The following is a 14,370-nucleotide window of genomic DNA, read 5'->3' as shown; positions in this document are numbered from 1 at the left end:
TCCTCACAATTTCATGCATTGCATTTTTATCTCTGTACATCCAACTGCCGTAAACCTATCTACTACCAAAGTTCCAAACGGGAATTGAAGTGTAGCAAATGCCAGCGGCGAACACACTACGCATGCACTATGCCACCTTACCATTTAACTTACAAATTCAAGAAGAAGGCGCACTTGTTTGTTCTGAACAAAGCACAACTAAGAAAACAAATTCTTCAAATAGCTGAGAATGTGTAACTCAAGGCTTGACGGGCCATGACGTTATATGTAAATATAGGGATAAATGGTACAAGAAAATATAGCGCGGGAAAATACAGCACATTTTTCGGCATAGGAAAAAAATAGTACACAAAAATATTTGCATGTTACAGTATGGTTTTCAGTAATTATAGGTATCATTTGGGTTTCGAGTATTTCGCTGTCATGAAACTACACTAACAATCGGAACCATTCTTTCGAACATTTCGTCATCAATTTTTCCTACATTCACTATATTGACTGGGCCGGTTCCAAGCTGACCATGCTACTAAAGCTACTCAGATGTTGCAAGAATCTCGTGGTGAGCTTCCCAAGAAACGCCAGAAAAGGGTCTACATGACTCTACACAGGCACGAATGAAGAACCTCTACCTAGACCGCCGGGCTGGTCGTAAATCTGCTGAGAATTTTTTACAGGGAGCTGGCGTCTCACCCAATTACCTAATTGACTTCCTTTTCATGTACTTTGCACTGAGGCGCTTTGGTTCCTTTAGTTTTCATTTCCCAGCGATCATTCTTGAATAACTGAACACAAGTTACCAGTGTTTCTTGTTAGCATATATAATTACACACACACACACAGAAGATTGGAAAAGAGCAAATATAGTACCTATATATAAAGGGGGAAATAAGGAAGACCCTAACAACTATAGACCAGTCTCTCTAACAAGTACAATAGCAAAAATTTGTGAAAGAATTGTCAAAAGTAGATGGGTAAAATATTTAGAAAAAAACAACGTGCTAAATAAAAGGCAATTTGGATTCAGACAAGGACGATCATGCGTCACCAATTTGATATGTTTCTATTCAAGGCTAATAGACATAATACAAGAAAGAGATGGATGGGCTGATTGTGCATTTCTGGACTTGAAAAAGGCTTTTGACAAAGTACCACACAAAAAGTTGCTTAAGAAATTAGAGACTGAAGGAGGAATACAGGGCAAATTGCTTAAATGGATGGAAAACTTTTTGCAAGAAAGAAAAATGAGAGTGGTGATAAGAGATAAACACTCAGAATGGGATGAAGTAATAAGCGGTGTCCCACAAGGAACAGTTCTGGCCCCAATAATGTTTGCTATATATATTAATGATATGGATGAAGGAGTTAAAAGTTATATGAGCTTCTTTGCAGATGATGCAAAACTGTTGAAAAAAGTGAAAACGGATGAAGATTGTGAGTCACTACAGAATGATCTGAACAAAGTACAGGAATGGAGTAGGAAGTGGGAGATGGAGTTCAACACTAAAAAGTGTAGTATAATGGAATTTGGAAAAAGCAAAAACAGAATAATAGGATCATATAAATTGGGAGAAGAAGGAATAAAAAAAGTAGAGAATGAGAAGGACCTGGGAGTCATTGTTATGAATAATATGTCACCTGAGAAACATATAAATAAGATTTTTGGAGAAACTTATAATTTGATAAGAACAATCAAAGTGGCATTTACATACCTGGATGAAGAAATGGTGAAGAAAATTCTAACCACTCTGATAAGACCAAAATTGGAATATGCAGCAACAGTATGGTCACCAAATACAAAAAAAAAAAATGTATAAAAAAACTTGAAAGAATACAAAGAGCAATTACAAAATTGGCACCAACACTCTCAAAACTATCATATGAAGAGAGACTAGCAAAACTTGAACTACAGACATTAGAGCAAAGAAGAGAGAGAGGAGATTTGATAGCTATTTACAGAATCATGAAAGGCATAGAAGTTATTGATAGAGAGAATCTGATAAAATGGGATGATGGAAACACAAGAGGACATGGAAGGAAAATCAAGAAGGACAGCTATAGAAGAGATCTGAAAAAGAACAGCTTTCCTCACAGAGTAATAGACAGTTGGAACAAGTTGGATGAAAAAATAGTGTGTGCAAGAACAATACATGAATTTAAAAATAGTTTAGATAAAATGAGATATGGAGACGGGACCCCACGAGCGTAGCTCTCCTTCCCGTGAAATACAACTAGGTAAATACTAGGTAAATACACACACAGCATGACAGTGCAAGGAGGAGATGACTCGTGGGGCAATATACTGCTACACATGACCATGGAGTACACAATGACCCAATGGGTCCGTGAAAACACAAGGTACAGAAACAATGAAGAGCCATCGAAACTAGATCTAATATTTACAACAGAACCTGAAATAGTGGATAAAGTCCAGTACGAGACACCAATTGGAAAGAGTGACCATGTACTCATCGAAACTGTACTAAAGGAAGAATCAGACATGGAGAGGAACGAAAAGCATAGGAAAGGAAGATTGATGTACAACAAAACAGACTTTGCAAAACTAAAGACATTCTTCCGAAATGCAAACTGGGAAAAAAATTATAGGGAAGAGACAACAGTGGAAGAGAAATTGAATATATTGATGGATAATTACAATGAAGGGGTAAACAGGCATGTACCAAGACAAAAGCGAGAGAGTGAGTACATTAAATGTTGATTCAGGTAGACAGTTAGGGTCAGGGCCCTTGAGAAAAAAAAAAAAAAAAAAAGATGACGTGCTGGTGCAAGACCTTTCCCCCCCCGGGGGGGGCAGAATAGGTCTAGATTGCAATGATTAATTTGTTATACAAATATTTAATTCAGATAACCAATAATATTTACATAGAAATTGTATGTATTTGAATGTGAAATCGCAATTTGAACAGTGTTTCATACATCGATAGATTCGTCATTAATTAAGGACGCGCGTGTATGTGGGCAGCAGAAATTATCTCTCACCTAGCAGCAATGTTATGGGTGCGCTGAGCGATATTTTGGAGCGTCCCTAGGTTGTGTTTATGGACAACCGCTAGGGACTTATTATTTACTTTGCAAAATCCTTCTGAATCCAGTGCTACAAACCTGAGGTTGTTTAAGACAAGTACTAACTACAGCCAATTTTTATATTTTCATTGGAAATTAATTTATATTAGAGAAGTATATTTTAGAGGCCGATACGCCACACATAATTGCCAATTTCAGTTTTGAACTTTCATATTTATGGGCTCCCTAGACTCTTATGGTCCCTTGTGCGGCGCACCGGCTGCACCCCTCTCTCGTGGGGCCTGGTTAGGGTAGGTGTAGTGACGCAGCCACAGGCGGTCACACACTTCCCATAGTTGGCAAGAGGTGAATATGAGCTAGCCAATCAGGAGCCAGCAAATGGTTCTCGAGCGGCTAGCGACCTCTCTTGCCAACTACGCTGAGCCGCGAGCGACCCTTAAATAGGGCAGCGGCGGCTAGTCAGGACAGAATGGTAATAGCCACGGCAGCAGCAACAACATCTCGTCCAGTCTTGTAGCAGTTCCATCGAGCCTCGCCGTCATCAGCCGCCACCGCCTCTGACGTTAGGCTCACCGTCCAGCTACGACTGATCAGATCCACTAACCAGTGGCTATTACTTGTGGTTTTACCAAAGAGATTAGAATAAGAGACCAAAGTGAATTTCATTTTCCCTGGCTTGTTCGAACCAAACCACTACATAGGAAACGGTTATATATATATATATATATATATATATATATATATATATATATATATATATATATATATATATATATATATCTTTCCATCCTATGTTTTGTTTCTATAATTTGTTGTTTTATATCTTATATCTCATATATCTTACTTGATATTTTCTATTTTTCTAGCAATATTTAGTATTCATTTAAATCTATATATTTATTTTCCATATATATTTTGTATTTATATCATACATTTCTGTTTACATTATACATTTATATTTCATATTTTGTCCATATCGTATTTCATATTTGTTTCTGTTTTCCATTTTAATTTTCCGTTTCTTTTTCGTCTATGCCATTTCTAATTCCATTTCTTTTTTCATTTTTTCCATTTTCTATTTCTGGTTCTATGTTGTATAATTGTTCACACGACAGAGCAACTCCAGGAGAGATGGAGAGTTAGAACACAAAACTAGAAAGAAAAAAAAAGTCAAGAAACGAACAAAACCAAAGTGATGTTTTATGATGCAGAAAGGACATATTTATAAGAGCTGAATTTTCAAATACCAAAAGAGAATACTTCAATGAAGAGTGACGTATAACTTCAAGAATAGTCAGAGGTTATTCCCAACTTCAATCTTTATTCAACTTTTCCCAACATCAATGGCGTACAGAATTTGCAAAAGACGAACCAACGCCAACATTACTGTCATATAGTGGGCTGGAGTCGAAGATGTTTAGATTAAACGTGATTTCACCTTCAAGCTGAATACTACAAAAACATGATCGGTCGGGTGATCGACCTATACAGAGCCATCTGGCTGACCAGATTTTTAAAATAGGAATACGGGAGATCTAAAATCATCATAGGTAGTGACCATAGAATGGTATGTTGCACAGCAAAATACAATTTCAGAGCCGAGAGAAATAAACTAGTTTTAAAAAAGAAGATAACCCTTGAAAAGGTTGAGGATAATATGAAGGAATTTCAGTTAGAAATTAAAAATAGATTCGAAGCTCTTGGAACTAACGAGGACACCAAGCCTACTCTTTTGTCACCTAGGGCGGGCCACGCCAAAGGGATTACGTTATATCACAATAGCGTTGGTAACCTTGCTCTTGTGTCCAACTATTTCAGTCTTTCAACTTCGTTTTAGTGTGATATTTTATCGCCATGGCTCCCATCCGACCGATTAGGCTTCATAGACGACAAATAAATTTCATTCATCACAATTCATCAACTTTCATCATTTGCTGGCCTGCCAAGGATTGAGGACATTAATATACAATATACTACATTATCAGGATATTATACTGTACATACTTTACTGAGGATGCTTCACTAATGAAATCGTAAGTTTACTATTTCTTTTTCACTCATTATTACTTATATTCTTATATTTTTTGTACATCTATTTAGCATACTATGTAAAGGAAATATTACTTTTATATTCAAAAGTACATTTGAATTTAACATACTTTGACCTTTGACAAGGTCGACCGTATAGGTATCGTCGGCCATTTGAAGAACGCAACCCCCCGTCAATAACGAGGTGCAACTAAGAACAGAATGTCATTAGCCAAGCAACAACGCAACATTATTAAATAATTCTGAATCTTCAAGTCCACTAGGTTACTCCAAAAATCAGGAAATAATCAGAGATAGGCACAATGAAGCTAGACACACAAGTTAATCACCCTTCTTAAAAAAAAAAAAAATCCTACTCGGAAGACAAATGATGTAATCGTAATTAAACGAGCCATAGTATTGGAGGACAAACCATGAGCGTGAAGTATCTGCTGCTAATTATTTCCTGTTTTTCACCCGTAAGAATCCATTACAAAGATTAAAACATATTTCAAAAGAAGGTAACAGAGCTGCATTGTTGTTGGAGTGAATTGTTTGTTTAAGTGATGTAAACCAGAATAAAACATCATGAGTCTTTAGTATTTTTAAATATCAGGAGGCATATTTTCTCCTGAACAGAGGTAGAAGTTTACCATAAGGACAACCGCAAACTGCCAATTGGTGGTCCAGACATTGGGAGTATACTGTATATCTCAATCTGATTATTCACCAGTTTGATTACACACTTTAGCAATAGTATACTCATATTAGCCCGAAAGAACTGCAAGTCCTCAAATGGCATTCTCAGGTCAGAACAGGCAACATTATTTGATATATTGTTGATAATATTTTTTAGTCATTGTCAAGAGTATGAGTTTATTTTTTTCTATCTATCAATGGACTTTCATTTCATGATATTAAGAGTGTCCTTTTTCTGGTGAAGCATTAAGCCTGGTTTAGATTAATTCCATGGCATCAGAATTAGATAATTAGTTACCAATCCAACTTAGATCTAACCTAACTAAACCCTCTACTCCAGTAGAAATACATTTTTTCCCTTCCACCTACAAGCATCTTTCATGCTACTCCTTTCATTCAGGGAAACATTATTTACCTAATATTAGGTCAATACAATACAGGCACAGTGGCAGTAGCTTAACACAGGAACATAAAGATAAAATTAGGGACTATTTTGTCACCCATTACATGCATTTTACCTTTTTTACATTTTTGCTCTTAAGATATATTTCCAGTGAAATTTAAATACAAAATCACCTCTAACAAATTATAACCTCAGATGCAAACCAAAATACATTTGAGGAGGAGTGAAGATGCCTGAGGGATACCAGTTCATGCCTACCAAAAAACTAGAAAGAATTTGCAAAGAATATAAGTCTTAGAGATCTATAGCACTACTAAACACAATTGTTAAATTATATATAATCTTGCAGTAATCTAGAGTAGCTGTATACCTATATTAAAAATCTACCTTGTTAGCTTAGCTGCTGGACCTTGTATGCACTCACCTTGTGCAAAATATTCTAGGACCTAACCCAGCTAAAATCTAGCAATGAAGGGATAGAATGTTTATATGCAGCTCCCCATCCATGTACTAGTACATCATACATATACCAAAGGCTTTTTCCCCCTAAACGGGGGGTAGCTAAAAGAAAAATGCATAGAAACCACTCCCACCCATTCCATTTCCTATATATTCCACTCCCCGCCACCCTCCTCCCTCCCTCTTATCTTGGCACCTCCTGGATGACGGGTCATCCCCGCATCCTGTCCACTGCCCTGGGTCAGAAGCAGTGTCACAAGACACAGCACATCCACAGCAAGGCTGCTTCATAAATTCGATGACCCCCCCCCCTCTGTCCCCCCATACAGAAAAGGAGAAGACGGGGAGAAATCCCTTCAGGCTGCGTCAATTTTTATTCTCATACATACTTCCTCATCCCCAATCCCCCACCCACTCCCCCTCATACATCACAGCATCATCTATACACAACCCCTCTCCATTCACCCCTATCTTCTGTCCTCTCCTGTCCTTCCTCCAGAGACATTCCTCTCTTTTGTAATGCCCCCTTCACCCCATCCATCCATCCATCCATCTCATCCTAGGACGCCCCCTCATATTCACTCCTTCGACCTCTGCCTTCCACACTTCTTTTACTAATCTTTCTTCACTCATTCTTTCCATGTGTCCAAACCATCCCAATACTCTTTCATCAACCCTATCTCCCAGTTCCCTTTCCACCCCTGTTCTCCTCCTCCTCACCTCCTCATTTCTCACTCTATCCAGCCTAGTAACCCATATCATACATCTCAGACACCTCATCTCAAACACATTCAAACTCCTTCTCTCTTCCTATCTCATGTTCCATGTCTCTGCCCTGTACATTGCTGTTGGCACAATCACTCCTTCATATAACCTCCTCTTAGCATCCATTCCCAGATGTATATTTCTCATTACACATTTTAATCCACCAAGGTATTTACTCGCTTCTCTCAATCTACATTCTATCTCCATCTCCACTCCTCCCTTCCTGCCACATTCGCACCCAAGTATCTGAAACTATCCACTTCCTCCAGTCTTTCACCCTTGATGCTCACTTCCAGCCTGCTGTCACTCTCTCCCCTTGTACATCTCATCACCTTACTTTTGCCCACATTTATCTACAGCTTCCTTCTTTCACACACCTTCTCAAACTCTGTCACTAACTTCCTCAATCCCTCCTCTGATCCTGCTACAAGTGCAATGTCATCAGCAAACAACTGGCTCACCGCCCACTTTCCTCCATTTTCTTTAATTATCTCCAACCCCTAGTGGAAGACAAAAAAAAAAAAAAAATCTTCTGAAGTAAAACAAGTTTACATAGTTTTTCTTAGACTATGCCCTCTATTGTATAATTCCCTGCAAAATATGGGGGCATGATAACCATTGCTACATACATAGGGACTGCCCATCTGTTATAAAACTGTAAATTGCAACAACATTGTATGGATTAATTTCTGATGCATCTACTTTGCATTGGGATCATCAGGAACATGGGAAGTTAAATGAAAGTTGGCAAAATGGTTCTCCCCTTAAAATTTAGGATTTCCCCAGAGATAATCATTGTGTACAATTCTGTTCTTTCCAGCTGTTCTCAGGGCTATAATTCATTACCTTTCTTGCTGGGCACTGAGATCCTTACAATTTTCTCCCTGGTTGGTTAAAATAGAGGTGATCCTGTAGAAAGATTTCCTTTCACCATGTCCTGCCCTGTTTGAGCAGACTATGACTGTACAAAGTTAATCATAACTACACTTCTCTGCCAATGTCTTATCTCCTTTGAGGTTTGTCCTCCAATATGGCAGTATAAACATGAATTACACAATCCCTGATGTCACATAGCACTGGTCTATAACTCCAGTTCACTTCCAGCTTGGATAGGTCAGGCCTCCCAATCTATCTTGACCAGTTGTGTCTGCTAGTATAAGATTTTCCTCATAATTATATTTAGTCTCCTGATTCGCTCAGACTTTATCAATTTTTCTTTTGAATTGTACTACAGTAGAAGCCCTATATAATGAGTTCCTACATAGCGAAAGCCAGATTTAACAAAAGTTTAAAATAAGTAGGGGAATACCATGGAAAGCTCAAAGTAGTGATTATAATTCCATCAAACCAAGCAAATTCTGTTATTTGCAGTCATACTGATGAATAATCACAGAAGTCTTCTGGAAATAGGCCATAAAATTATTCGGCTTGTGCATCCAGCATTGTGGGTCAGTTTTTCTTAGATTTTCTTAATAGTTACATTTCTGGCCCTGAGTTTCCCATTCTCTAACTTGCATTTTTTTTTTTTTATATTTCATATTTTCTGAGCTTATTGTAGACCCTCTTTAGCCCATTCTATCCATTTACCACTCTGTTACAAATCAAATATTGTTTCATCTAATTTGTTCCAGACATCGACCACTCTGGATTTTTTTTTTTTTTTTTTCTTAGTTGTCCTTTTGAGTTTCTTTTCATGTCCCCTTGTTTTTCTTCTATCCCAATTTAATAAGTCTTCTCTATCAAGGACTTCCATGCCTTTCATAATTCTATAAATGGCCAACAGATCACCTCTTTCTCTTCTTTGTTCCAGGGTTGGTAATTCCAGTTTAGACAATCTTTGCTCATATGTCAGTTTTGAAAGTGTTGGGGCCATCTTTGTCATTGCTCTTTGGATTCTTTCTATTTTCCTTATATTCTTTTTTGTACTGGGTGTCCATAGTGTCACTGCATACTCCAGTCTTGGTCTTATCAGTGTGACTAGTATTTTCTTTACCATTTCCTCATCCAAGTAATTAAACACCACCTTTATTGTTCCGACTATTTTCTTGATCTGCTTGTCTGGGGACATGTCTTTGGCGATGATTACTTCTAGGTCCTTTTTGGAACCAACTTTCTTTACTTTCTTTGCACCAATTTTATATTGTCCTGATTTTTTTTTTTTTTTTTTTCTTAATGTTGAAGTTCACTTCCTACTTATGACTCCTTTCCCAGACCTTGTTCAGATCTCTCTGTATTAATTCACAATCTTTTTCTGTACTTATTTTCTTTAGTAGTTTTGTGTCATCTGCAAAGAAAATCATGTAACATTCTACACCCTCATCCAAGTCATTTACATACAGTATAGCAAACATTATTGGAGCCAGTACTCAACCATGTGGGACTCCACTTATCATTTCTTTCCAAGTAGAATTTTTATCTCTAAACACCATTCTCATTTTTCTTCCATGCAAGAAATCTTCCATCTATTTCAATAGTTTTCCTTGTATACCTCCTGTTGTTTCGAGTTTTCTTAATAAATTTTGTGTGGTACATTATCAAATGAGGAAATGACAATAATAAACCAAAAAGTTAATGGAAAAATAAAAGTAGTAGTTGCAAGAAACCTTTATCACATAGCTTCACAATAAACACATAATGAATTGAACAATTTCCGTATTAAAATGCACATAATAAGATATACACAGAAAAGGGAAAAAATACAATCATTAAAAAAAGAAATGGTAAACATATCACAAAAGTGAGAATTGGTCACAAGGAACCATTTTGGAAGTTTCACAATATTGTTTCACTATTATGTTAATGGAAATTTTCTAGTTTATATAAACCCACACTTACATTCAGATTTTCATCATAATTATTTTTAATAAGACAGGATTCAATAATGTTTATTTGTAAAGTGGAGTGACAAGAAACAATTTCTTGGGGATGGTCCCAATCAATGGAATGGTTGGTATCTCATATGGGCGAATAGGCCACTTGATGCTTGGCCAGTTATAACACTATTTGTGCTGGCTCAACCTAAATTTCAGTTCCTTGCCAGTTTGACTGATGTAACATAAACTACAGTTCTTGCAAGGAATACTGTATAAACTTAGCAGTGTATCTTAAATGATGCGACTTGCATCACTTTTTTGAGTGAAATGAACTGAATGAATATTCCTAGAATAGGTCATGTTTAGATTGAGGTCTTGTGAGCCCAAACATGGAATGTTATAGAGTTATATTAGAATATGGCTGCTGTGGCCAGCTCGGCCATTGCCATCATTTCCAAATCTTGTGATGCGATGAAAAAGCTCAAACAAAAATGGAGTCTTTCTGGTCATGATGGGGTGAGTATGCATGATGTAGCTATTGGATGATTTTCAGCTTCCTCGGCCATTGCCATCATTTCCAAATCTTGTGATGCGATGAAAAAGCTCAAACAAAAATGGAGTCTTTCTGGTCATGATGGGGTGAGTATGCATGATGTAGCTATTGGATGATTTTCAGCTGAAAATCATCCAATAGCTACATCATGCATACTCACCCCATCATGACCAGAAAGACTCCATTTTTGTTTGAGCCTTTTCATCGCATCACAAGATTTGGAAATGATGGCAATGGCCGAGCTGGCCACAGCAGCCATATTCTAATAATTTACAATTATAAGGTCGAGTGCAAGACCACTATATCTGTTAGTGTTTCTACCTATTCTGTGTTAGGTGATGGCATGTACAAAGGATCTGTTCAGGTAAAGAGGGACTTGAGCATGAAACAGTTTGTATATGAAACATTCACAATACTATTACAGTGTATTACACAATTTCAAAGAGATGTCAATCTTTTAATTAAATTTTCTTTTACAGGATGAGGGTAACTATCACCATTTCTTTGGAAGTGCTGTGTGTAGGTTCCATATATGTCATACAATGAAAAGGATCTGGTGTGACATTTGCAGCACTGCTCTTAGACATCATATAATGGTCCACACTAGAGAGAAGCCTTTCCAGTGTAACCTGTGCAATTCTGCTTTCTGACAAAAGGGTGATCTCAAATGGCACAAAAATCACCTCAAACATCATGTGGTGACCCACACAGGAGAAAGCCTTTCCAATGTGACCTGTGTGATTCTGCTTTCTCACAAATGGATGCTCTTACAAAGCATACAAGGACCCACACAGGAGAGAAGCCTTTCCAGTGTGACCTGTGCTATTTTACTTTCTCAAAAAAGGGTCATCTCACACAGCATATTAGGACCCACACAGGAGAGAAGCCTTTCCAGTGTGGCCTGTGCAATTCTGCCTTCTCTATAAAGGGTTCTCTCACAAAGCACATGAGGACCCACACAGGAGAGAAACCTTTCCAGTGTGACCTTTGTGATTCTGCTTTCTCACAAAAGGGTCATCTCACACAGCATATGAGGGCTCACACAGGAGAGAAGCCTTTCCAATGTGTCCTGTGCGGCGATTCTGCTTTCTCGCAAAAGTACTATTTCACAAAGCACATGATGACCCACACAGGAGAGAAGCCTTTCAAGTGTGACCTGTGCGAGTCTGCTTTCTCACAAAAGGGTAATCTCAGAAAGCATATGAGGACCCACACAGGAGAGAAGCCTTTCCATTGTGACCTTTGTGATAATGCTTTCTCACAAAAGGATGGTCTGACAAAGCATATGAGGACTCACACAGGAGAGAAGCCTTTCCAATGTAAGCTTTGTGATTCTGCTTTCTCACAAAGTTATGGTCTCACAAAACATATGAGAACCCACACAGGAGAGAAGCCTTTCCAGTGTGATCTCTGTAATTCTGCTTTCTCACAAAAAGGTACTCTAACACAGCATATGAGGACTCACACAGGAGAGAAGCCTTTCCAGTGTGACCTTTGTGATTTTGCTTTCTCACAAAAGGGTTATCTCACACAGCATATGATGACCCACTCAGGAGAGAAGCCTTTCCAGTGTGACTTGTGCAACTCTGCTTTCTCAAAGAAGGGTCATCTCACACAGCATATGATGATCCACACAGGAGAGAAGCCTTTCTAGCATCACCTGTTTGATTCTGCTTTCTCACAAAAGGGTAATCTCACACAGCATATTGAGACCAACACCTGAGAGAAGCTATTTCTCTCTGACCTGTGTGATGCAGTTTTCTTACAACCAAACTCTCTAACAAAGGATGTGAGGATGCACAATTGAGAAAAGCCATTCCTGAGCGACCTGTGATGGAGGGTTCTCTCAAGAGTTCTCCCACAAAACATATGAGGACCCACTATGGAAAGAAGCCATTCTTGTGGGATGGAGCTTTCTCAGAAAAGAATCGCTTCAAATATTACGTGATGACCCATAAAGGATAGTAACTGCCTTTCCAGTGTGACCAAAGCAATTCAGCTTTCTCACAAGAGAGGTCTCTCAGTGGTTACATGAGGGCTCACTGGTGAGAAGCCATTCCAGTGTGACCTGTGAGATGAAAAAAAGGATTTCCTCCAAGATTTGTGCATGTCTGCGTGCACATATTTTACAAATACCACACAGGGGGAAAATAAAAAAGGGAGCACACGAGGTTTTCAAGATGAAAATGAAATGTTTTAATTAAAGATATTCTATAACTTCATAATAATGAATTCAAAATAAACATGTGATTTTGAGGATCTGTCAGTGACCTTTGAAATGGAAGTGTTTAATTTCATAATTTTACATGTAGTTTTGAGATAATTTGCACTGTGTTTGGCAGCTATTCATCACCAGTAATTGTTCAGTCAGTCAAGTGAAATAAATCAAAATGCATGTCATCAATATCGCCTCACTCAAATTAGATAGTCCTGATGGCCTGATAACTCTAAACACTTGGTACAATTCAATTTTTTTTAATGTATTGAATTTTATTATGAAAGAAAAAATTCAATTGTTTACAACAGAGACCTACTGTTGAAGAATAACATCATAAGCAAAGAAGATACTGATGAAAAAGGCTACTAAAAGAGACTTTAAGTAGTAGATTCTATGATAAAAGCACAACACTGAAACAAAGTAAAGATTTGAAGTTAAAATTTATGATGAAAGAAAAGAGCTGTTGGAAAGGCTCATCCCTACTTTCTGTTTGACTTTGATTGAAATATAAAATTAAACAAAACAAGGCGGCAACCATGTGTGGTAGATAGTGCACATGGACATGGCCTTTAACCAGTAACGATTTGGAAATTTACAAAACAGAAAAAAACATTATTCAAATAACAAAATTGCAAAAAAAAATATCCATAATGTCAAATTGAAGGGAAGCAGAATGAACTGCTAGCTGCCAGTGAATGGGTGGATGAAATAATGGTAGCTGCTATTTCCATTTATCGGACATATTTCCTGCAGATGAGGTACAAGAATGGTCAGTGTTTGATATCTTCTATTTCATATTGTGACTTTTCATTTGTGAGTGAAATTTTAATGACCCTTGTCTTGAATATGATTTTCTGCCTGATATTACAGATCAGTCAGTTTAATGATTTAAAATTTTCTGTGCAAAATATAAACAAATAAAAAATATATAAAATTTTACACAAATGGTGGTTTTTGCTCATCAGTATGAACAGTTCTGTGACTTGTCAAAATTGATGGATATTGAAAGAACCATTCTATGACATTGGTGCAGACAGTGAGTGAATGGGTTAATCTAATGAATCAAAAACAAACTTAGAAACTGCTTGAGAGAATGCCATTTGGATAGGCTTATGAGAATGAAAGGCCACCAATTATATACAAATTCAATAAGTTTAGTGTGTATAAAGAGTTTGAATGCCAAAGACAGAAGTTAGATGAAATAAGGAGTTAGAAGCTAGAACTAAACAAGTTGAGAATTAGTAATGGACTATTATTTATTAAGTATATGTAGAGTTATTTGCAAAGCTACTAATTCTAAATAAAATTTATCAGTTATTAGTGCTATCTATATTCTTATGTACTACTAATCAGGTGAATATAAAATATCAAATATTTTTGTCAGCCCTGT

The 14,370-nt window shown here is 37.3% G+C and overlaps 1 protein-coding gene across 3 annotated transcripts; it reads left to right on the top strand.

The window, feature by feature from the left end:
* The first annotated feature begins 4,193 nt into the window (after positions 1-4,193).
* LOC143032021 (uncharacterized) lies at positions 4,194-13,997 on the top strand. Of its 3 annotated transcripts, none has more exons than XM_076196490.1 (2): positions 4,194-5,075; positions 11,242-13,997. In XM_076196490.1, exon 2 carries the CDS (start codon positions 11,430-11,432, stop codon positions 12,414-12,416), a length of 987 nt encoding a protein of 328 aa, XP_076052605.1. In that variant the 5' UTR covers positions 4,194-5,075; positions 11,242-11,429; the 3' UTR covers positions 12,417-13,997. The 3 variants fall into 3 exon arrangements, with proteins under 3 accessions (XP_076052605.1, XP_076052606.1, XP_076052607.1); XM_076196491.1 differs by lacking the exon at positions 4,194-5,075 and adding an exon at positions 5,137-5,591; XM_076196492.1 differs by lacking the exon at positions 4,194-5,075 and adding an exon at positions 5,602-5,878.
* Positions 13,998-14,370: the final 373 nt, after the last annotated feature.

The sequence above is a fragment of the Oratosquilla oratoria genome, chromosome 12 (assembly GCF_046742065.1).
Source record: "Oratosquilla oratoria isolate Oo_2021 chromosome 12, ASM4674206v1, whole genome shotgun sequence".
Classification (NCBI taxonomy): domain Eukaryota; kingdom Metazoa; phylum Arthropoda; class Malacostraca; order Stomatopoda; family Squillidae; genus Oratosquilla; species Oratosquilla oratoria.
Note: the sequence above shows the minus strand (reverse complement) of the source record. Positions and strands in the feature narration are given on the sequence as shown.

Excerpts from the sequence above, each read along its gene's own strand:
- LOC143032021 (XM_076196490.1), top strand. The coding sequence starts at position 11,430 with ATGGCACAAAAATCACCTCAAACATCATGTGGTGACCCACACAGGAGA.